The 25,670-nt window shown below is 35.3% G+C and overlaps 2 protein-coding genes and 2 pseudogenes across 2 annotated transcripts; 2 read left to right on the top strand and 2 right to left on the bottom strand.

The window, feature by feature from the left end:
* Positions 1-1,730: 1,730 nt before the first annotated feature.
* On the top strand, positions 1,731-2,094 carry LOC148764782 (large ribosomal subunit protein P3 pseudogene; annotated as a pseudogene).
* Positions 2,095-8,808: 6,714 nt separating this feature from the next.
* On the top strand, positions 8,809-9,684 carry NF-YB5 (nuclear factor Y, subunit B5). The gene has a single exon (XM_007050775.3). It carries the CDS (start codon positions 8,875-8,877, stop codon positions 9,400-9,402), a length of 528 nt encoding a protein of 175 aa, XP_007050837.3. The 5' UTR covers positions 8,809-8,874; the 3' UTR covers positions 9,403-9,684.
* Positions 9,685-12,767: 3,083 nt separating this feature from the next.
* LOC18613507 (potassium transporter 5-like) lies at positions 12,768-17,885 on the bottom strand (annotated as a pseudogene).
* A 2,426-nt stretch (positions 17,886-20,311) lies between these two features.
* LOC18613508 (potassium transporter 5-like) lies at positions 20,312-24,990 on the bottom strand. Its single transcript, XM_007050777.3, has 8 exons — positions 24,644-24,990; positions 24,337-24,562; positions 22,770-23,018; positions 22,635-22,685; positions 22,258-22,518; positions 21,997-22,164; positions 21,645-21,899; positions 20,312-21,486 (listed from the first exon to the last, which is right to left on the bottom strand). Exons 1-8 carry the CDS (start codon positions 24,809-24,811, stop codon positions 20,522-20,524), a joined length of 2,343 nt encoding a protein of 780 aa, XP_007050839.3. The 5' UTR covers positions 24,812-24,990; the 3' UTR covers positions 20,312-20,521.
* Between the last annotated feature and the right edge of the window lie 680 nt (positions 24,991-25,670).

A 25,670-nucleotide genomic window follows, 5' to 3' on the forward strand; every position in this document is an offset into this window, starting at 1 on the left:
GTTTGGAGGCTGACTGAGGGCTACCTTTTGAAGGGGTTTGAAGTATCTGCGTTAAACTCGCAGAAAGCTACTCGTTTATGGTACAACATTTATGGATTCACGTGGGTGATACAGGTACTGTCACTAAACATTTATCTGTTTTGTTTTGACATAAAAATTTATGGTTGCACTCGTTTATCATTTACGGTATGATAATGTTATATTTGACTTGCAGTTCTAGGCAATTCGGCCTTCCAAAAAATAGTTACCCCCTCTGCTTCGAAGGGCATCTACCCACGTATGTGCAGATGACAATGCAATCAAAAACCAAAAGACTTCTACAAAATAGTTGAATAGTTGGAGTCATCTGAGCAGGTGGGTGAACAACTACTAATTTTTGCTATGCATTTGTATAATAATTTTGCCTAAAATTTAATCACAATCCCTATTTTGCAGTTGTGGGCAGTCGAGACCCTGGAGCCCACCTCGAATGAGGCCAGCAAGGAGTATTTTATGGATATTGATGTCCCGTTATCTGAGGGCCACCAGTACGTGCCAATAGGGCACTTAAAGGATTGGTCAGACTAGGGCTTAGGTGCTCGGGAAAATAGGAGAAAATTAAAAGAGAATAGAGCCACTGGTGGCATGAAGTGGAGGCGTACCATCATTGTTTTAGTGGATGAGCTGTCGGGCCTTGAGTTAATGGAGGAAGGGGACGACCATGGCAATGGTAGTGAACAGCAGGTAATGATGGTTCTAATGGTTTGTGTTCAACAATTCCATACGTGATTATCGAATAACATATTTGTGTTTGCAGTTGAACCATGTGACGACAGCTCTTCAACCACCGACAGGTCCTTCTCAGACGTACACTACTAATAAGCAGTCGGTAAGATCGGTTGTAACGGTTTGTGTTCAACATTTCAGCATATGTTTATCGTGTAACACAGTAATTTTTGTCATTGCAGTTGAGGGAGGCGACGGTAACTCCTCAATCACTGATCGGTCCTGCTCAACCGCACAGTAGTAATGAGCTATCAGTATGGATTTTAAAGTTCTAACGGTTAATGTTCAACAATTCTTTATATGATTATTGAATAACATAGTAATATATGTTATTGCAGTTGACCCATTCGACAAGAGTCAATGATGGAGTAGTCAGGAAGCGTTAGCTGCGACGGATCATGCACTTGCATAAAAAAGACATGTCGGAGCTGAAGGCTTCGATTCAGTCGTTGACTCTGGCCATGCAGACATTTGAGGACCATGTCGCTGCTCGTATTCTAGAGGGCTTGAAATCATAAGTATAATATTCTATCTTCGCTCATATATTGGTCGTTTATGTTTAGTAGGTGTAGTTCTATTTTTTGTTCTCGGTTTATGGTTTGTGGTATTTTATGAGCTAAGGGATTTTCCCATTTGTCTCCTTCTATATGGTGGTCTTTCATCTTGCGATGCTGGTGAGGACGATGATGATGCTGATGATGGGCAGCATGATGAAGCTGCTATTCACATTTAGGGATGTCAACAGGTAAGGTACCTGTTAATTTTGAGGGACCTGAACCCTAACCCTATTAAAAATCAAATACCCTAACCCTATTAACTACTTGAATAATTTAAAAATTACTACCTTAACCCTATTAATTACTCGAATAATTTAAAAATTACTACCCTAACCCTAACCCTAATATATTCCCACTACCTTATAATTACCCTAACCCATTTAAATACCAAATTAAATAAGAAAAACAATGGGAGTTTTCACCTTTGTGTGCAAGAGCAGCTCCGAGGAATGGACTGCCAAGCAGTTGGAGGGAGAACTTGAAGGTTTTGCTGCTTCTACTTACGAGCTCCAGAGGAAACTCGTTCAGTGTGTTGCCGCCGTTGACTCCTCTAACTGCATTACCTCATCTTTCTCTCTCATCACTCCTAACTTTACTGTTTTCCAGGTGATTATTGGAGGTGGAGGAGGTGAAGGTTTCTGAGGAGGAGGAGCTGCACTCCTGCTGGAGGCGTTGCCCAGCGGCAGAAGCACCAGCAGTTGAGGAGAAAAAAAAAGAAGAGAAAGTGAAGGAGAGTGACGATGAAGATATGGGATTCTCACTCTCCGATTAAGTGCCTTTTTGTTTATTACTTAGCAAGTTATTGTTTACATTTACATGTTTCTTTTCTTGGTTTATGTTACCCCAACTGACATTGGGTTTTTTGAGTTAGGAATTTGACAATTTTATAAGTATGTGGTTTATCTTGAGCTTCTATTTTCAAATTCTTGTTTTGTTTCATATTTCCTTTTCCTCTTATGTCATTGATTTTATGGTCGATTAGCTATTGCTTTGGTATGGAAGAGAATTGAAAGAACAAATTAAGTTGAGAAATAAAGCTACTTCTGTAAAAATAAATAAATAAATAAATAAAATATTTATAAATAGTAATCGAGTTCGGGTAACGGGTACCTAAGGGATGGTACTCGAACCCTACCAGAACTCGATTTGGGTAGTGAAATCACTACCCGAACCCTACTCGAACTAGTTTATTGAGTACTTTAACTTGGTATAATCGGGCAGGGTACCCGCGGGTACCCTATAATAAGGTACTCGTTGACATCCTTATTCACATTCACGATGATGTTGTTGGTCGTGACGGAGATGATGTTGTGGCAGGGGATGTGACCCTTCAATCAGATGATGCTGAAGGAGTCCATGTTCCTTAGGCTGATTCAGTTATCGATGCATCTGCGGGAGGTGAGGGGGACCTTCACTTGCTCGTGATTGAAGGAGTCCATGTTCTTGAGGCTGATTCGGTTATCAATGCATATGTAAGAGGGGAGGGGGACCTTCACTCGCCCGTGGTTGAAGGAGTCCATATTCTTGAGGCTAATTCGGTTATCGATGCATCTACTGGAGGGGATAGGGACCTTCATTTGCTTGTGGCTGAAGGAGAGCATCTTTCAGAGGCCTATGTAGTAGTCAAGGTAGCAGCAGGAGGGGATGGGAACCTTGCATCACTTTAGGTTGAAGGGGACCATCTTCCTCATATCACTCCTGAAGCCAACGAGACACGGTTGTTGTCAGCAGAGTATGATGGCCATCATCGTGCAACATAAATTTTAGACCCAAATGAGCCGACACGGGTCAAACTAGAGAGCAAATACATGTCAAGCCTGTACGTCGACCCCTCAGTGAGCCGTCGAGATATGAAGGACGCATTGGTGGAAGCATACGAAGCTTTCAAGAAAGACGAGTGTGCGAGGTAAGCTCATAAATAACATTGCAAATATTATTTTTTAATGAAACATTAATCCATAAGGCTTTTGAAATTCATTCTGTTACATATGCAGGCATAATATCGGGATATTAGGGGATCAAGGTGCTAAATTTTTCACAATATTAGAAGATCCCAAAGAAGAAATGAGTAGTGAACATATAAACGCATGCCTCAACGTACTCTGTAAGTTGATGACAGGGTCGAAGTTGAAGCTGTACACTGCCCATGCATGCGTGGTTGACATGATATTCTTCGTAAGTTTATCTGAAAATTTTTCAATTATGAAAATACTAAGTTTTTTATTGCATTAAGTGTAAGCTAATGTATACATGTTTCACAAGACACCATCCATCTGCTACACACCACATTTCCAAACTGAAGACACCCAGTCCACGATGGAAATTTCGGATGAGTTACGGGGGTACGTGGAGAGTGAGAGGCTGACATATGGCAAAAAATGGAAAGATGTCGATTTCATCCTCGCATCTTGCAATGTCACCGGGCATTAGGTGGTAGCGAAGATCGACTTGGTGAGGTGGACGATCAAGGTGGTGGACTCCGCAAGAACTTTGGATGCTAGGGATAATAGAGTGCGTGCGGCTCAAATGACACCCCTTACGACTTTTATGCTAATCATATGCCACCAAGCCGGTTATTTCAACAAAACATGCAGGAAGACACGGTATTTGACTCCTATGCCTTTGGAAATCCATTTACCAAAAGCTAAAGCGCATCGGCAGAACGATAGTGTCAGTTGCGGTATGTTCATGATAGGGTACATTGATGATATTTTGCAATTGAAAAATATCAGAGTTAAGCCGAATATGATTGTAAATATGCATCGCCAATACGCTCTAGAAAATTTTTTCAACAGTTGTGAGAGCGAACCTTGAACATATTGACCTTTGTATGTACATTAATTTTTTTGTATATACAATTACTTTTGTTAATTTTAATATTCGTACATTTTATACATTACTTTCCCATTACTTCTTCTTGATTAATTCAAACAAAGTGCCTATAAATATCAAAAGCTGAAGTAAATTTTTAAATTAATACTGCAACCATGTGGTGTGTCACCCTAGTGGGGCATGGCGTGTCACCCCACAAGATTGCAACAAGTCAGCGTGTCACGCCAGAAGTCTGCATCCACTTAACGTGTCATCATAATTTGCCCGTGCCATGTCACCCCACAAGACTGCAATAAGTTAGCGTGTCACGCCAGAAGTCTACATTCACTCAAAGTCTCACCACAATTGGCCCATGCCGTACCACCCCACAAGATTGCAACAAGTCAGCGTGTCACTTCATAAGTCTGCATGCACTCAACGTGTCACCACAAGCATCTGCTCCCACTCAGCGTGTCACCACAAGATGTCATTCACATATACCAATTACAGCCTAATCTCAAACCCCACACCAAATGATCAAAACTACCACGTGGCATTTCTTTTATTAGCTTAGCATCATTTAGATGAATTAATTTAATTTTATATCTCTTAGGAGATTTGATTGTAAGAACATCAAAGGTTAAATCAAATGAAATAGAAAGGAATTAAATCAAATCATTAATTGTTTAATACAAGTGGGAATAAAATGTGAGAAATGGGGTAACAGTATAGGGACTTCGCAAGTCTATTCAATGTTCAAAACTACGGGCAAAATGAAATGAATACTCAAATAATATATCTACAAAATTAATAAATAAAATAAAAATTCATCTAAAAAAGGAAACTAACAAACACTAAAAAATATGAATGAATGTAAGATACTATAAGAGAAAATTATGAGAAAGGTATTGCACATGGGTTACCCATTTAGTTAGGCGGACAAACTGTCTTTATCCACAACACACCCTACATCTTCAACCAGCTTCATCAAGCTCGCAAACGACAAATCACTTCTAACCCCCTGCATTCATGACTCACCACCCTTGTAAATGTCATCTACCCACTGACCATCATGTCTTATCACAAGTCGCACAATTGGAACCCCACTAAAATTTTGAAAAAAAAAAATTTGTCAATCATTTTACACAATACATGCTGTGTTCAAATATTTGTCAATCATGTTGTTACACGCAATGCATATAACGTAATATGTGGTAACACGCCATGCATATAACGTAAAATGTGGTAACACGCCACGTATTTAACGTAAAATGTTGTAACATGTCATATATATAACGTAAAATGTGGTAACATGCCAACGTTGACACGCCTAAAATAACGAATGTCGTGACATGCTAAAATAACGTTAACACATGTTATAGATGCATGGTGTGTAACAACTCTGGGCAATGTTTCTAATCCATGTTCTAATTTACACCAAATGTTTTAGAAATTTAAGTGTGTTGCAGCAATAAACCCAATAACAAGTACCTTGATGTCATCTCTGCTATAGGGTCTGTTAATCTACGACAATATGGCCAGATGCTGAGAGATAGACCACAGCCCGATGACGATGGTGCTTTACAGAGAGTTGACAGAGCTCATACAGTTTAGAGATCTGAGAGAGCTGACAACGATGGTGCTTAACAGAGAGTTGGCAAAGTTGAGATAGTTCAGAGAGTTGAGAGAGAAAGATGACCCAGCTCAAACAGCTGAGTATTTATTTATTTATATTTTCTCTCTAGCGAGAGGGAGATATCGGGACCCTAATTTGAAACGATGTTTTTAAGAGCATTTTGGTCTACTCATGCTTTTTTTTTTTGCTAGAAACAGATAACTTTATATAGTTGGTTATTTCTGAAATCACCTTATCATGAGGTCATTTTCTCACAATTGTCTCTATATTATTTGTATCATTTCTTAATTTTCCTGATTATTTTCTAGAATCTAATTAATATTAATTGATGAAATAGCTATTCAATGACCTAAATAAACAAGTAAAAATTAAGGATTTTTTTAAGTAGCTAGCAGTGCGGCACCAAAAGAATACAAACAGCAGAAAAGACGTACTCCAAAAGCAGGCAAATTTAGTTGTGTGGTACGTACTAAGTTGAATATGAAAGAAGACAATTTCTATTCCTTTGATGTAAACTTTTTAGCAAAAGTATTTAGTACTCCAAGTCTTACTACTGTAACAAAGCTTCAGATTCAAATCTGCTAAGATGCCCACTAGTGCAGATGGAGAGGAGAATCTTAAACCTAAGTGGGGGAGGTGGTCCCTAGCTCAAAAGAGGAGACGAGAATGTTTTAACTTTCTTAAGCTCCTCAAAAACCATGAAAGACTTTCGGATAATTAAATTTCTTTCTTTTCTTAGTACCAGCACCCACCTTCTAAATGGCATTTCTTTATAGCCCTACTTGTGGTGGAGAATCCCCCCATTAAGTCCAAATCCTCAAATAGGTAAATTCTGGACTATAGCAATTTTTCTAGTCAAAATGTATATGATGATTGATGACTATATATAGTTTTTGTTGGTAAATCTTGGAATGACCAACTAGAATTATCTTGATTATGAAAGCATTGTTGATTTAATGTAATTGCTTTGCAAGCCGTACGTGGCTCATACCATGAGATAGTAAATTAATCTACTTTTGAGTGTACTAAAGTTTAAAAGAGAGTTTAAGATGGCCATGAGTATGTCTTTTCTATTGTTTCTTTTTTCCCTGCTTTTGTTCAAACGCCTCATGACGAAGAGCAAAGCATGTATTTGTTTACTAATCATGGACCACAAATCATGTTCTCTAAACAGTGATTTCGTGCAGAGAAGTACAGTTTGATGCAGAAGATTGGCCATTATGCACTGAGCTTTAGCAACCAGCGAAGTCCTGGGAACATTGATCAAGATATATGGTAATATTAAATTGGGGATGGGATATATTCTTGGACAACACATACATATCTATTAATGAGGTATTTGGGGAATATATACAAAGGTGTGCACATGATTATTTTTTTTCAAACTGTTGATTCACATTCTTTGGCTTTTTATTCACTTTCAAAATTTTTAATCTAATTTTATACTTGTTAAATCTTTGGTATGCTCTTGCAATATGAGAATTAATTAACAGCACTCTTCCATTTTGCAAGTTGCATATGATTCTAGTCTATTGGGGGGTAATAATTAAGCATTATCCACATCGTGTCAATAAGGGATTAAGTATCTGCAAAAGACGTTTGTCTCACTTCTTAATTAATTTATATCTTTTTCTTTATTGCCCCTAATGTTTTAAAATCTAATTAAAGAAATAAATTGCCCAATTAGTAACTTAAATTGGCAGATTAAATTAGTCTTCAGCTTGCCAATGTGCCCTTATGTTTGTGCCCCTGATCCTACTTTAGGCAAGTTACCCCTTTGGAATTGATTTTATATACTACACCTTTTTCCCCAATTTGCTCAAGAAATCAACAGAAAAAATGCAACAAAAACCTTTTTGACGTACATAAACCTATGATTTAATTCCTTCTATATATCCATGAAAAAGTTTCCACTCTGATTTCATAGAAGTCTCATATCAAAATTATTTTATTTTTATTCTACACAAATTAAATAATAAACAATATTTCTTCTGACATTTATTCTTGAAAAATCACAGTGTAATCTTAAGAAAATAATTGAATTCTCTTATTAGCATATAAGACATCGAATATTCCTCTACTTCTATTTATTATCTATGATTTATTTTTTTTACGAATATTTGATTTTATAAGATGACATGATTGATTCGAACTGAATAAGCATCTAATAATATATTTAGTTTACATAATCAAATAGCTTTCATCAATCAATAATTAATTTAGACCTTAAAGCTTACGCTGAGTATTATAGACTGCTTTAATTAATAATTTATTCAAGTCATATTTATCGTGTTGGGGAGTGGGGGATGGTTTAACAAAGCATAATGATCATCAAGATTATGACCTGTAAATCAACTTGCATAATAAGTTCTCCTGATTATCAAAGGATCAATCTTTCACTAATTGCCACGTGTGTACCCTATATTTTGTGTCCTTTAATTGGTCCTCTTAGGCTAGGTGGCATTATATACGAAGTCCAGAGTTTGAGGTGTACCCGACCATGACCTCACAAAAGAACAAATAATTTCTTGTCGCGTAGAGTGACATAATCTTATGTAAAAACCTAAATGGTAGGTAATCCAACTTTAGTGTTTTAATTTATAATTACTGGGTTTCTTTTTAGGTCTTAAAGTTTGGTTGCATCTATTGCAAGAAGCACACGTGCATATATTTAGTCCACAGATTTCAAATTTGCAGCATCTTTTAAGGGTTGTCAATTTGAACTTATTGAGAGCACTAGGTGTTAAGAAGCAAAGAAGGGGACCATTGTCTATAATTGATAAATTTGAGTCTTTTTTTTATAAGCCTTTAAGGTTTAGATTGCTTGCACAAGCCCCCTAAGGAGCGGTACTTCAATATTTTTCTTTAAAGAAAACCCTAACTCATACCAATAATGGAAATTTACCGTCATCGTGTCTCATAAAAGTTGACTAATTTACATTATTACTTATCACGTCATTTAGAATAACCTTTACCTTTTTATAATATATGTATACATATATGCACAAACGCACACTTAACTATACATCTATATAATAGCGAATTAGTAATTAGAAACGACGTGTCTGAGTTTAACGGGATATAATTAGTTTTCTCTTTGTAAAGATGACTGATAAAATAGGAATTGATTCAGATAGAGAAGATCATAGCTACAACTTTGCAGGCGCTGGTGGTGTCTCAGGAGAGGATGGCATCGTGAAGGAACAAGATCAGTTGCTTCCGATAGCTAACGTTGGGCGAATCATGAAGCAGATTCTACCTCCTAACGCAAAGATCTCCAAAGAAGCTAAAGAAACCATGCAAGAATGTGTATCCGAGTTTATTAGCTTTGTCACTGGAGAAGCATCTGACAAGTGTCACAAGGAAAAGCGTAAAACTGTTAATGGGGATGACATTTGTTGGGCACTTGCAACTCTAGGGTTTGATAACTACGCTGAGCAATTAAAAAGGTATTTGCATAGGTATAGGGATCAGGAAGGAGAAAGAGTTAACCAGAACAGGGCTGGCAACCATGAAGAAAAGCAAGAAACATCAAATTACAGAAGTGAACTGCCAAGGAGATCTGCAGTTCCCTCAAACCCATTGAAGTTCAATGCTATTGACAGGAGCAGCTCTCTCTCCAGGCCGCTTTGAAAGATATAAAGCATGGTAATTGTTTCCAGACTTGAAGTTACATTAAATTAGTTCTCTATATGTTTTTGATGAAATAGGTATGATCATAACGCAGCGGGCTTGGAGTTGGGGGGTGTTAAATGTGGTAGATTTTTTACCTTTCTGCTTGTGAGGCTTCAAATCTTCACTTTGTCCTCTGATTGATTAATATCTGCTTAAGAAGTATGAGAATTGAAGCTAGTTCTTGTATGTTTCCTCCTTGAATTATGAGTTTTTATTGCAGGTATTTAATTTGTTAGACAACCAGTAGCCTATCTGAGTTCATAATTGGGAATTTATGTATGAAAATTTAGGGTTTGGTTTATGCTCACTAGACCTTGCTAATATGATTTACTCAATGTCGATTTTAAGCTGAATTCCTTAACTGTTTTGAGTGATATTCACCAGTACCGGATAGTGAAGACTATTTTCAGGGAAAATCAAAACTTAGAAAACTTATTATGTTTTATTTGATGCATATATATATATATATAGAATGTGAATTGTAAGGAATACAGTCAAGATTGTAAGGGTTTTCATCTTTTCCCTATGTTTTGTATTCCGAGGACTTTATACTGAGGTTTGTGCTTTCTACCGCGATTCAGATCTAATCACCAAATCCTTTTTTCTTTGTTATGTGGATAATTATCAATTAATTTATCGCATTTCCTAACTGACCTAGCAGTCTAGCTAGTAAAACTAAACTTTATACTCTTCAAGCTTGTTTTCCCAATCTGTGCTTACAGTTGAAATGAATGAATAGTTTTGACTAAAGCCCTGTCTTCTTTTGGCCTCTCCCTCAGTCCAACATTTGAACTAGCTAAGACATGCACATGCCCTCCTAGTCTTCTGCTCTGAGGCATATATTACTCCGAGACCAAGTTACCCTTTGAAAATGAAGTAGTGAATCCGGCCGCATCCGCAGCTTTTTTCATTTCTTCATTTACCCTTTCAAAATGGTCATAGTTATCCAAGGCTAGGGTTTCTCTCTGAAACTCCTAGATCCTGGGACCACAGTTTAGTATCTGTATTTGGACATTTTTCTGTTTTGTCGTGAAAATCCCCACCAGGTCTCGATCATTGTGCCATTTTCATTTTTTATCAAGGTACATTATTCAAATGGATGTTGAACAGGTTTCCTGCAACTGAGGATGATTCAAAGTCAAGGTTTTTTGGAACTTCTGCTTATAGGTTGTTGGCAGATGCAGACAATGAATTAGAGAAATTAAAATATCTGTCTTTTTCTAGGATTGAACTTCTTGTTTAACCGTTTGAAAGATACTGTCTGAGGGAAAAAACGAAAGAAAAAGCTACTGTTTGATTCTTTCTCTTGATAATTTAAGAGAGAATAGAGAGGATGATACAAGGATTTCAGACAGGCAACAAATTGTGAAAACCTAGACACAACCCAGTGAGCTATACACACTTCATTTTGCTTTAGTTTGTAATGGAATTTTCTCCTTTATAAAATGGGTAATTGTCAGTTTCATTGTCCTTTGATTAATTAGATTTATAGAGCGGGAATCTAACATCTATATTGACGTATAAAAGTTCTCCTCCTTCGCTTTGTATCCATGTAAAGGGTCACCACTCACCTGGTTGGAGATGAACCCAAATGAACAGCCAAAAAGTAACTTATAAAAGAGGAAATACATAGGAGTGAAAGAGACCATGGATAGGAGAGATATAAGAGAGGCCAGGAAAATGGATAGATTTATACATTTTGACTTAATGATTTTATTTACAATTTTATCTTTAATCTCTTTCTTTCTCTCTATTTTCTGTCTTTTATTATATCAAACATAAGGACCTCTCCTTCATTTTTTCTTTCCCTCTGTTTCCCATCTTTTATATCAAACACAATGAAGGGAAAACAACTTTGCTTTCTCCCTGTCATTTTTTCTTTCATCACCTTTTTGCCTTCCCTCTCCTTCCTTGCTACGATACATAGTTGATGCTTACCTAATTGGGAGAAAACTGCCTTCCTTGCGTGATCGGAAAACATATCTCCCACAATTAGTTAGTTAGTACAATCACCAATATAAGATTCATTAAAATAATATATGAAATTCACATTTAGAAATGATAGATCTCTAAATAATTTTTTATTATAATTAAATAATTATAGAATAATACTCCTGCTTAATCCATTTATCGGTAAATCCTAATTCATGAGTCCTGCTTGTCACATCTAGCATCTAGGCATAACAAGACTTGTACCAATGTGCAAGAAGTAATATGCTGGAGTTGGTGAAACAGACACTCGTTTAATTTTCTAGATAAGTAAGGAATTTTTACGGGCCACCTTTAATTTTTCTATCATAATCATTATTCATATCCATTAATTTAATTTCTCATCCACCAAAATTGAATTAATGAATTAAGCAACATCACACAAAATTTTTATACATTTCTAACCTTTTTGGCTTTTTCATGTGAAAGGTTAGAGTAGCTCAAGTGTCTTGCGATGCTTTACTTGAATTCCTCAGGGTCGTACATGGCAAAAGCCTTAGGTGCTTTATGCAATTCCTAAGTCTAATTTTCTTTTTATGAGAAATATTTTCATGATAGAATTACCCTCAAATCGATCACTGGTTGAAAATCTCTATCCTAGTCAAGGAGGATAGTTCGTTTAAAAGTTCAATGTAATTATATATATATATGGCAATGTGTTCATATACGAATAATTTCATATAAATGCAGTGAGTTCATTGGGTTCATATATATATATATATATATATATACACTATCTACAACTTTATACTGAGACAATATATGGGAAGAAATGTAATGCAATTTTTTCTTTTTATATTAAAAAGAAATATAAAGCAATTTCTTTAATTTTGGGATAAATAATAGTATAATGCAATTCCATTTAGTATAACGCAATTTACTTTTCAAAAAAATTTAGTGTTTTGGCTACCAGATTGAATCCTAGCTAGGGTAACACAAAAAGTTAAAAGTTTATATATATAAATAGAAAATCATAGGTAATTAGATATATGTTGATTTTCTACATAAAAATAAAAAAGGCAATATTACAGACCGTTGAGTACAAATTGAGCTATCTTTTATTCTTCTTAATTTCCCATGGAATCCATATGATTATTAAGAAAAATAGTGTAATGAAATCATGAAAGTTTTACATTCATAATACCGGCGCTTACAAATTAAAGAATACATGCTAAAAGCAATGCAGTCTGTTTTTTTCTTTACAAGGTAGAATAATTCCCCGCAACCTAAATTTCCGAGTCAGAGTTTAGGAAAGCCTTGTAGTGCTGTATTTCTATAGCTCTAAAAATGCAGCAACAATACTTTCAAACCCATCCAATTCTTCATAATATATTCTACAACTCGTAAGTCATACCAACCTTAAGCATGCGCCTGTGAGGAATATCAAACACTTTTTCATCACTTTGTCTCAAATTTTTCTTCAGGAAATTAAATCCATTAAAATCCTCTTCCCTGTTCCAGCTCCTTTGCTTGCGATCACCTCACTCTCACCAATCAAGTGAACAACACCAGCTTGCTATGTTTTATCTACTGTATTGATTTCTTTCTCCATTATCTCTTGCCAATCCTCTTCAACTTGCCTCACGTTGTCTTCTCCATCCTCCTTGTTATCTAGTCCGTTATCCCATTCCTCACCCCTTGTAGCAGTACTCTTTCTATTGCTGACTAGTACATGAGACAACCGTACATTTTCTTTGATAAACTCTTTCAGCCCTTCAACTAAAGTCCACTCAAAAGATTCTTGTTCATTTCGAATATCTGCATATCCATATCTAACAACACAACGAAAGACATTTAACTCCTTGGGTTCCACTCTTCTAAAAAGAAATCGTTCTTCAGCTGCTACCTTGCTAATCGGTAGAGATTTGATAGAGACAAAAACCAGGACTGAAAGCAGTGCTGGTACATTTGCCACATAATGCTCATATATGGGTGGAATACAATGGACAAGCTCTGAGTAAAACATTGCAAGTCCAGGAATTCTACACAAGCTTGTGTCCGCAGTAATTTCCCTTAACCTTTCAACAGAAATTTTGTGATCAAGCTCAAAATTGTACCTTTTTCGGATACATTCTTCCAAACATACATCATAGTCATTAGGCCTGCTGCAAAAGCTAAGGGCAAGTATCCTCCTTGATCAAATTTGTAGAGAACAGAGCTCAAATAAACTAACTCCACAGAGCCAATGACAAGAATATAGGCGGTAACCAAAAGTATGCTGGTTTTCCAAATCATTATCATGAGAAGAACCAACAACGATGATGTTGGAGTCATTACAAACACCACCGCGATCCCTGTACGTAGTTATTTCTCATTAATGTTAATGCTTAAGTTCAGGTAATTAGAAGACTGACCAATATGAAATAAGATACATAATTGCATCAATGTTAATTAAATATAGGTAAAAAAGCATAAGCAGGGTTGTGAGAGTTACCATATGCATCGCCAATCTTTTCAGTGGTCCTGACTCCAACAGTAACCCCTACACAAGCCAGCATCAGTAGGTAATTCACCTCAGGAATATAAACTTGTCCTTCATATTTGGCTGATGTATGAACAACTTTGACACGAGGAAAACACCCCAATGAGAGTGACTGCTGGATTATAGAGAACGCCCCTGAAATCATTCTTGACTTGCTATAATTGCAGCCGCCACATCTAGCACAAACATTGGCCAATACAGAGGGCCTGCAATATCACAACCAGACACCTTAATAAGAAATACATCGTACAAAGGAGAATAAAATGGGGAATCCCTGTGCTCGACTTTTGTTTTTCACCTGGAATTGATTTGAAAAAGGCATCAGAAACAAAATTTTCATGTTTACGAAGGAAGGAGAATTGTCCAGTATAGGCCAGTATCAGAGCTGGGCAGGTCACGGTGCATATGCTTATTTGTATGGAACGAACTGTGAAATGGCCAACATCAGCAAACAATGCTTCAGTCCCTGCATCAAAGTGTAAGTTTGTAACCAATATTTAACAGTTCTTTCAATAGGAAGAGTTAAATTGAATAAGGGAGCAAAATTTTGGAACCTGTTATGGCAAGAACGATCCCACCTAGGGAGACCCATGCATCCTTTTTGTTCCTCCTAAAGTAATCTACAGTGTATTTTTGGGTTTATTGGCTTTAATGACTATTGGATCATATTTGATTAAGTTGTAAACTCCAATTCCACCAAAGAATGCAAACCAAACACAAAGTATAGGAGCAAATCTGTAGCCCACTTTATCAGTTCCAAATCTTTGAACCATGAAGAGGCAGACCCAGATAGCTACCGATATCCAAACAATCCTATCTGTTTACACCAAATGATGTTATTGTGAGCAGCTTGCTTTTTGTTTCAAGAAAAGCAAAAAAAAAAAAAAAATGAGATCAGTTTATTTTCAATTTCATGGCATTAAAATAAGTTACCTTCTGTCATTGCAGCTGTAGCTTCCTTGATGCCACCCACAGCTGACAAAACTGCAATCAAGTGTTTAAGAAAATGTAAAATATACTGCTTCTTAAAAATTGATTTCTAATTGGTAAAACAAGTAAGTTACGACGGAAATGAATAGAACAATTAAAAATTAGCAAACCTGAGATACAGGGGGTGAGGACACCATCACCAATGACCATGGGTGTGCCAAGCATTGTGATGGTCAAGAGAAAAAGTTTGGCAAACTGTCTGTTCTCCAACTTGGACTTGATTTTTGATGCTCTTTTAAGGCCTTCGGTGGGCAATTCCAGTTGGAAATTGGATACACCACGATCCTCTGCTTGTTGACTTGGGATCAAACCCATCCTCGCACATCGGCATATAAGCGAGTACAGGGCAAATGTTCCCCCTGAAGGACATCAACTACATAATTGTTCTCATCCATTCAACTTGCTGAAAGTGAGATTGTATCCTCTATTTGTCATAAGACTTTACTTGCTAAATTAGATAATCCTGGATGTGAACCTGGTTCTTTTACAAGAATGATGTAACTCTCCCTCCACCATTGTTAGAGTGGTAATATTGCGGCCCGCATTAGGGTGTCTTACTGGGAGTGACCAAAGTTCAACATGCTAATGAAGAAGGTGGTTTGTTTAATTAGGCCCGTTTGACAGGGAGTGCTTGCTTATATTACCTCAGAATACTACCATTCATTGAAATTCTTATTAATGGTAACTAAGATGTGAGAAGCAATTTAATTTATTGGTGATGGTTTTATTACAAGTACTATTTGTAATAGTAAAGCATGAGAGGAACAGTAAATTGGAGGAAAAAGATTAATGGCAGAACACACTACATTCCATATACTAGTCTTTTCAAGGAAAAATGAAACAAAGTAGTCGTTGAGAAAGTTTCCTCGTTAAAAAAATATATTAAAAGTTTCTTCTTTTTAATTTTATTGGTGAGAAATTTTTTCTTAACCTACAATTGGATGACTATTAATTAAGAATTGTTATAGACATGGGCGGACCCATGTTCATGAGAGTGGTGTCACATGGCATCACTCAATTAAAAAACAGTTATTTATTATATTATTTTTTCAGAATTTTTTATTTTTAATAATATTATGAACCCATTAATTTTTTTATAATTTTGTAGAAAGTGGGGACAAAAGGTAGATTTTATTAAAAAATTTAGATATTAAAAATATTTAAATATTTTTTAAAAAATAATATTTAATTATTATAAAAAATTATATATTAATATTTAAATTCTACATAGAAAGATAAAAAAATTTCTTTCTATAATTTAAGATTTTATTAAAAAAGTTAAAACCTAAACTACTTTTCTTCTTAAAAAATTCAAGTCTTACTCTTAAGACCTATAGTGATTTTCCTCTTTTTGATCCTTGGCTGTGTTTTTCACTCTTTCAAAACAACTCAACTAGATTTCTATTGTAAGTAATTTTTAATTCAAGTTAAATTTTTAAATATTTCATGTCTAAATATTTTTGATTAATTTGATAGTTTGGATTCATAATTATAAAGCACAGGCTACGCAATCAAATGAGTGGTGAGTGGATGAATAATTAATTAGTGATATATATTGAAAAAAATATATTTGATAATATTTCTATTGATACTATCATATAACGTTTTCAAAATATGAAAAATCGTCTTAAACAATTATAATTCTTTTAGATATTTTTACTTTGAAGTATTAAATGAATGTATTCAATTTACATTTTCTTTAATTTAATGTTAAGACTTTTACTTTATAAATTTTAATATATTTATTTTTTAATTATATTTTAATTATGACATTACTTAAAAAAATTTTTGAATCCGTCCCTATGTACTTATAGATATGACAACCCAATTTCATGGTCATGTATAGTTGAATGAATGTTTAAAAAAGATTGGGTTAACAGATACGTGCAGATATTGATTAAGGGTAGTGTTTTCTATTCTTTTATTCTAATTACTCTTTTATGGAATATAAATATCCAATTCAGTTGCCACGGCTTTTAAATTGAAAACGCTGTGCTCAGGGTATTAAGAAAAAGAGCTTAGCAACTCAACTAGTAAATTTCCAACTTCATGGATTACACATGCTCAGACAGAAAAATATTTTTAATTAATTGATTAATTAATTACAATTATCATAATTTCTATTTGGCTAACTAATAAAGAAAAGATCCACTTTGGTATCTATCGTAAAAGTCAAATTTCTAACCTCGACAAGTTCATAAATAATCTCTCTTTAAAGACCCTGCTACATGGTGTTTACATTATATTTGCTAATAGTTTTTGTTTTAGAAAAAAAAAAGGAAAAGAAAAAGAATAGAGCATGTTCACTAAGCAATTACTGTTCTTTTCGTAGGAAACAGCTTTGGTATATGGATGGGTGCAATCATGCAATATTTTACTATTAAATAGAGAGACAAGAGCATGCTTCTTGGATCTTAATAAATTAATTAGTAGTAATCTTAATCTTACGTACCTTCACCATTATCATTGGCTTGTAGGACGATGAAGACGAATTTGATCTAAGGGATGAGAGTGATGGTGTACAAGATCAAAGAAAGAACTCCGAATATGTCATCCCTGTGATTTATACCTTTGGCAAAGGTGCCTGCATAAACATAAAGAGGCGGTGTACCTATATCTCCATACACTACTCCAATGCTCTGGAATGCTAGTTGCAGGATCACCGACCATTCCACAACCTTTACATTGCATTGAACAAATGATTCAATGATCTAAAATAATAATCTCAGTTATACATATTAGGTTTGTCCTCCCAAGGTAAACGAAAGAAGAGGCAGCGTGCGGTATAGACCTGAGAGACACGGTCTTAATGGCTTGAAATTACCTTGGCGGATTCCAAGTCCAGGGAATCGTATCTGCGCAGGCACTTATGCCCTGGGTGTTTTTTCCCGTTAGAAACTTCCTCATGGGTGTCTTTTGATTCGACTTCCTGATCCTCACCGGTTTCTTGAATAGGGTGCTGTTCAAAAACGCTAGACATTTTGCTTGGACCCAGATATAAACAACAAAAGAGAGCTCAAGGTTTTTTATATATGAAAATATAAAAATCAAGGAAAGCCAATTCCAAGCCCCTGTTTCTCTGACAGACAAAAGGGTTGGCAGTAGGAAAGGGTCATGGAGTGTGTGAAAACTGAAGAGTCATAGCTCTCAAATGTGAGGGCGGGGATGGAATTATGTAGTTTCCTGTTATAACAACTCTCGAAAAGGCAATCCAGCATATTCATTTGACTTGTCCAAATAATTTTGGGAAATTCCAAGAATTAGATTCTAACATGTCAAAATAATATTAAAACTAGATAGGAAAAGAGGATTTTCTTTCTTTCTTTCCTTTTTTTTTTTTTAATGTGATGGTAGTTGTTGAGATCTATACATTAGAAACTAGGATACAAAATTTGTGCTAAGTTGTCAGACAGGATCTATGAAGTTGCTTACTACTGTATGCTTGTATTAGTTGGATAAAGAGAGAAAAAAAAATCACAACTCACTATTTATATGTTCAAGAAAAGAGAAAAGTGTAAATTATTACTAAATTACAATTATAACCTTAATCATTGAATTACAACAATACCCTTTAGCTCTAACAAATCGGGCAACATACTAAACACCCCTCAATAAAACTTTTAATATTCTTCTTGTTTCAAAATGCATTCTTGGCTTTATGACTTTTTATTACTATTAGTCAATAGTTATTTATAAATATAAAAAGTCATAATAGAATATTATTATTTAATTTTTTTATTTTTTATTTTAAATTATGAGTCTTTTTAATTGTTAATAAAATAATTCTAAATAATTTATTACTTTCTTTTAATTTTTTTATCATTATGTGTTTTTTTTATTTTTTAAGTTAAATATTGACTAAAAATATTATTATTATTATTTAATTTAATTAAATTATGATATTCTTTGTATTTTTTATTTTTTAATTGTTTAAAAATAATATTGTTTTTTTATATTTGCAAGTAACTGTCAACTAATGGTAATGAAAAGTTTAGGGGACTGGATAATATGTTTTAAAATAAGAGAAACTAAAATATACTTTAAAAATATATTAAAAGAAATTTTTGTATTTTAACCCTAACAAAACCAACTAATCAAGGAAAGCCAACACCAAGCCCCTGCTGGGTACATTTGCCAAATAATGTTGTCACCGAAAAGAGCAAAGGGTAGCTTTATTTGGGTCCATACATTGTTAGACTTATCACTTTCCAAAACCCAACGAATTATTAGATATTTTAATTATAAAATATACTTTGTGCTTAGTTATACATATATAAATTATCATGGATCCCAATCCATATGAAATCTAGTTAAGAGTATCATTAAATTCTTATGGCAAAATTTTTTTTTAATGTTATTGGAGTAACCAAACTTCGAGATTAGATCAAGAGACGTTAAACAAAGACAGGTACAAATAACTTTGTGACAATTATTACCTCCTTTGCTTATATTTAAAGTGAGTGTAAATTATTTTTTGTGCAGCCAATTAAGCCTGAACACAGATTAAAACTGTCTTAATCAGGATAAACTACATATCCAACATTTGCACACAAAGCCAAAGAATGTGCAAGTCTGTCACACTTATGTTCATATTGGCCGTAAAATGGGTCCTTAAGCCGCAAACAGTACCATGGCGTATGAAAAACATTGTGTTGCCTCTTGAGGTGCTGAAAGAGAAAGCTGTAAATTGGAGCATCAACCACACCCCGAGAGAACCTACTGGCCTGGCAGACTCACTTGCAAAAGCTGGGATCCAAAGAGTTCCTGCAGGTTACAGGTTTGTGCCTGATGATCTTGTTGATTGGTTATGATTTGCTTACTGACTTGAAGCTATAGGCATGTGCCGGTTTTGCAAACTACAGGATTGGCGATGAAGGTGGTTCTGGTACTGGGTATGATGAATATGTACATATCATCTTTTTAGTGAGGTTGCCCTTTTTGAACAACCTCGGTTGGATTGGGTGTTTTGACCTGGTGCCAGTTTGAATGTCTGGTGCTGGTTTTTGCTTTTGTAAATGTCATATAAGGGGAAGGAGTAGGTTGAATGCCATGGGAACATGTACGGCATACCTGTAAGCCCCCACTGTGTAAATTTTGTTTGCTCCGTTTCTCTTACAGAGCTGAAATGAATGAAAGTACTGTTCTTTTCACCAAAAAAAAAAAAAAAAAGAGGAGTTGATGTTAATTGACTTATATCCTATGTAGTTTTATTTCTTATTTTCAACTTCTTTTATTAGTAAGCCAAGTTGTTTTAGTTCATTATTTTTTATAATTTATTAATATCAATAAGATAATAGAAAGTTCTTCATGTGCAGCAAAACTAGTTTAATTAAAAATTGGGAGTTTCTTACAAATTGATAATATTTCCATCGATCGTAAAGTTATTGCATACATACAATTAGAATATATGCATTAGAAGACTGTAAAACTTTTTACTATCAACAAAAATATTGTCCCATCAACATGCATCCTATGTACCTTCTGCAATCGGTTTATTCTTTGCAATGTAAATTACATTTTTTACTCTTAATTTTCTCCTTTTAGACTATAAGAAGACCAACAAACTCTTGAATAGCGACCATTGTTTCGAATCCACCCAACATTTCATCTCTTGTTCTAAAGCTCATAAGTCATACCAACTTTAAGCAACCGTTTGTGAGGAATTTCGAACACTTTATCAGTTTGCCTCAAATTTTTCTTCATAAAATTGTAAGCATAATCTATCAAAATCTTCTTCCCTGTACTAGCTCCTTTGCCTGCAATTACCTCATTCTCACCAACCAAGTGAACAACACCAGCTTGCCACGCTTTGTCCACTAATTCAGTTTCTTTCTGCACTGCCTCTTGTTGCTCGCCTTCTCCATCTTGCTCCATGTTCTCATGTTCAATGTCTTTGTTGACAAATCCATCCTCCAACTCTGTATCCTTTCCAGCTGCTGCCCTATTACTAGCTAGCCTTTGAGTTAACCAAGTGTCTTCTTTGATATACTCTTTCAATCTTTCTAGTAAAGTCTTCTCAAAAGTGTCTCGCTCATTGTGCACATCTGTATACCCATATCTAACGACACAGCGAAACATATGAAGCTCTCTTGGTTCCACTCGTCGGAAAAGAAATCTTTCTTCAATTGGAACCTTGCTAATTGGTAGTGATTTGATAGAGACGAAAACAAGGACCGAGTGCAATGCTGATACATTTGCCAAATAATGCTTGAAGATGGGTGGGATACCATGAACAAGCTCCGAGTAAAACATGGCAAGCCCAGGAATTCTACTGAAATTTGTGTTGACAGTTATCTCCTTCAACTTTTCAGAAGAAATCTTGTGATCAAGCTCATAATAGTACTTTTTTCGATAAACATTGTTCCAAATATACATCACAGTCATTAAAACTGCTGCAAAAGCCAATGGCAAGTATCCTCCCTGATCAAATTTGTATAGAACTGAACTCAAATATAGTAGCTCCACAGAACCAATGATAAGAACATAGGCAATTGCGAAAAGTATGTTGGTTTTCCATATCATTATCATGATGAGAACCACCAAAGATGATGTGAGAGTCATTACAAATACCACTGCAATTCCTGTACGTAGTAATTTCTTATTAATTTTTTAATATTTAAGGTTAACTTTTAACAGATCAACTAATATGAAAATACATATGTATGTGTGTAAGCGTCACTGCAAATTGAACAATGTATATATGTATATATATTAAGAATATGAAAGTTTTGTGGATTACCGTATGCATTGCCGATCCTTCGAGTAGTCTTGAAACCAGCAGTAACTCCCACACAAGCCAACATCAGCAGGTAATTAACCTCAGGAATGTAAACTTGTCCTTCATACTTGGTGGATGTATGGACAACTTTCACTCGAGGGAAACACCCTAGGGCGAGTGATTGCTGGATTATAGAGAAAGTCCCTGAAATCATGGCTTGACTTGCTATAATTGCAGCCGCCACTGCCACCACAAACATTGGCCAATACAGAGGGCCTGCATCATAACAAGCCACGTTATCATTAATATAGAAATCAAACAAATGTTAATTTAGAAGAAGAAAATTGCATTTCCTCGAAAGTTCATTGTTCACCTGGTATTGATTTGAAAAAGGTATCAGCAACTAAATTTTCGTGTTTACGAAGGAAAGAAGCTTGTCCAGCGTATGCTAGTACTAAAGCCGGGTAGGTCACGGTGCACATGCTTATTTGCACGGAACGAACCGTGAAATGGCCAACATCAGCAAACAATGCTTCCGTTCCTGCATCGAAGTGTAACTTGTTGACTAAATTTGAAGCTTTCTCAAGAAGGAGAGCGAATTTAATTAAAAAGGCGCTAGACATTAAACTGCAACCTGTTGTGGCAAGAACGACACCGCCAAGGGAAACCCATGCATCCTTTTTGTTCCTCCTAAAGTAATCTATAATGTACAGAGGATTTATGGCTTTAACCACTGTTGGATCAAATTTAAAGAAGTTGTAAACGCCAATTCCACCAATGAATGTGAACCAAACACAAATTATAGGAGCAAAGGTATAGCCCACTTTGTCAGTTCCAAATCTCTGAACCATGAAGAGGCCAATCAAGATAGCTATCGATGTCCAGACAATTGTCTCTGTTCACAACGAATATGTTTAACTGAGTTGCTTGCCTTTTGTTTCCAAAACATATCAGTTTATTTTCAATTCCACGTGTGTGTGAGGGGGAGGTGTTGCAATTAAAACAGAAAACCTTCACTCAGAGTTGATTTAGCTTCCTTGATGCCTCCCACGGCTGACAAAACTGCAAGTTGTAAACGATAGCTTTTAAATAATTGATGAACCAGTTCTGGAAGAGAACCCGGAAGCATATAACAAATTATTAAACCTGAGATGCAAGGAGTGAGGACGCCATCGCCAATGACCATGGAAGTACCGAGCATTGTGATGATCAAGAGGAACGTTTTGGCAAAATTGCTGTTCTCTAACTTGGACTTGAGTTTTGATGCCCGTTTAAGACGATTGCTAGGCAACTGCAGCTTGAAATTGGAGACATCAGAATCCTCAGCTTGTTGGCTCGGAATCAAACTCACCCTTGCGTATCGGCATATCAGCGAGTAGAGAGCAAATGTTCCTCCTGGTATACATATTATTCGCTAAGATACATTTGACTTTGTCACCATCTTAATTTCAAGATGATTCTGTCTTCACCCATGCAAGATATGGTTCCACAAAGCAAATGCGTATAAGACCATTCTTTTCACCAAATGTTTGGTGTTGGTGGTTGGTAGATTCATGCAAAGTTGAATGAGTAAAACTCTCAGTTGAAGACAAAAATTATTTTTTTAAAATTTTGGTGACGAAAATTAAATACATTCTTTAATGATTAAATTATGTAACCTTGAAAAAGTAAATTTGCTATCTACCTTATGCAAATTAAATACTTTTTTGGAATTAATTAAGGAAGTGCAAGATGCTTTATTCTTTCTGAAAAATAGACTTAAGAGTTCTTACTCAGTCAAGATTCAACCCATGTGGGTTGCATCTGGAGAATAAAATTCCAAATATATTGATTGATATATATTTGCTTTATTTTTCACCCCTAGAATAGTTTAAATAAAAGATTAAATCCAAACAAATTGATTCAGGATCAATTAAGGTACCAACAAAAAAAAAAAACTTCAAAGTTGGCACCTTTTTTTTATATTTACATTAATTATAGTCTATATGGGTATTTTACGTTTAAATAATTATTGACTTATGAATATGAAGAAATAATTGACAAAACCTATGCTTTTTTCAAAAGAAATTGTCGAAACTTTTTACGTAACATGGATATAGAATTGGGAAGAGAAAGGCCAAGGCTTGTTGGTACTTTGCTCTCTTCTTTGTTTTAGCCTTGTTGGCGGCATGTTGAGGGTACGACACGAATTAATTTGAACACTTTGATCCTGATCTTTTTCCTTTTACAAAATCCTGTCTCTCTCTGTTTGACCGCCGGGAAAAGCCAAGATCTCAAAAGAAATTTGAGCCTCCTGCCGAGGAGAAACGTATTTTCCCTTTTCCTTCTTGTTTTAAGGGAGAGATCATTTGGTTTGAATAATGGAAAAAGACTTCCCCTGTTTTCTTTTTGGTGCAAAAGACTAACAGAAAGAGGGAAGAAAAATAACTATGGTATGTCATTTTCTGCCTACCCCAAGAGACTAATATATTTAGAAAACAGCGTTAATGTCTAACTCCAATCGTCACTGTCTAAATCATCCTCTAGCATGAAACAGCGTTGATGTTGCCTTTGGTCTCAACTACTCTCAAAATATAGCAAATAGCAACGAAGCAATAAAAATAATACTACTATAAGAGAGAGACTCGAAAAAAAAACAAAAATACAAAAAAGTGACAATTAAACAGAGAGAGCAGGGACATCTAAAATTAAGAGCTTGTTGAACTTATCTTACCTTCGCCATTATCATTGGCTCGTAAGACGATGAAGACGTATTTGATGAGAGGGATGAGAGTGATGGTATAGAAGATCAAAGAAAGAACTCCCAATATGTCATCGCTGTGATTTATGCCACTGGCGAAAGTACTGGAATATACGTAGAGAGGCGATGTGCCGATATCTCCGTATATTATGCCAATGCTTTGGAATGCTAGATTCAAGATCGTCGACCACTCCAAATCCTTTAGATTTCAGAAACAAATTCTATATTAGAAAATAACATAATATTACTATTATATAAGTTTTTTAGTTTTCCTGCAAACCTGGGACCCACGGTCATGGTGGCCTGGAACCTTGGCGCATTCCAGGTCCAGGGAATCGTAACTGCGCAACTTTGGAAATGAGTGGTTCTTTTCCTCGAGTTGGTCTTGAGTAACTTCGTCATGATCAGTTTCCTCTATGGAGTCCTGGACAACAGTGTTATTGGACATTTTCCTAGACCCAAGGAGGAAACAGACAAAGGAAAACTAATACTAGCACTTGGATTTTTGTATATAAAATTGATGAAGAAAGCATCAAGCCCCTTCCTCTCTTTCTCTCTACTTTCTGTCGCACACAGAAAGGTTTGAGAATATGGAAGTATTGGGTCGAGAGTCAAGGACTATGCTGCTATGGGGGTTTGTGAAGAGCTCCTCGATGTGAGGACGCCTGTGATTTATAGGCCAAAAAAGAGGGAGGGCCCATGGCAAATGTCACTTTTTTCCAACGTGAATTACATATGTCGATGGTGACTTTCTTGACGATTCTCAGATCTAATTTTTCCTTTTTATATTATCTTATAGCTGACTTTCCAAACTCTGATAAGGTTTTTTTTTTTTAAACCAAAACTCTAATAAGTTCGTGTCCAAAGTTTTGGGATACTTTTTGAAATACCTACTTACATTTTAGGCTTTTCCAATTTCCTAATTTTTTCTGTTCCCCTTGTGATCAAATGATGGCAAAGAATACTTCAAATTCCAAGACTTGAATACCTCATAACAAAATTTTAAGGCCATGAGTTTGAAAAAAGAAAATATAACTTTGTATGTTTTGTCTATGCCACTGAAAATTGAGAATAGATTAAGAGATACAGGATGGCCATAATGAAAACTTTGCTTTCTTTTTGTATATCCAATATATTTTATAAGAAATATAGGATTAAGAGTGAATCCGGAGTCGATTGTTCCAAGAATGAATTATTGGGCTCAAGAAAAAAGCAAGAAGAAAAACAAAATGAGACAATGGACCGTTTTCCAAATGTCCCGAGAGGCCAACTTCATTGCATAATATTTCTGCTACATAACAATCGCC

Source organism: Theobroma cacao, chromosome 1 (genome assembly GCF_053813885.1).
Source record: "Theobroma cacao isolate CCN51 chromosome 1, ASM5381388v1, whole genome shotgun sequence".
NCBI classification, from domain to species: Eukaryota; Viridiplantae; Streptophyta; class Magnoliopsida; order Malvales; family Malvaceae; genus Theobroma; species Theobroma cacao.

What these genes read in the sequence shown, in the direction of transcription:
- NF-YB5 (XM_007050775.3), top strand. Translation starts at nt 8,875, where the DNA reads ATGACTGATAAAATAGGAATTGATTCAGATAGAGAAGATCATAGCTAC.
- LOC18613508 (XM_007050777.3), bottom strand. Translation starts at nt 24,811, where the DNA reads ATGTCCAATAACACTGTTGTCCAGGACTCCATAGAGGAAACTGATCAT. An exon ending in ACCATGACCGTGGGTCCCAG is followed by an intron (nt 24,563 to 24,643) that starts GTTTGCAGGAAA and finishes TGAAATCTAAAG; the next exon opens with GATTTGGAGTGGTCGACGAT. An exon ending in CCTCACTCCTTGCATCTCAG is followed by an intron (nt 22,686 to 22,769) that starts GTTTAATAATTT and finishes TACAACTTGCAG; the next exon opens with TTTTGTCAGCCGTGGGAGGC.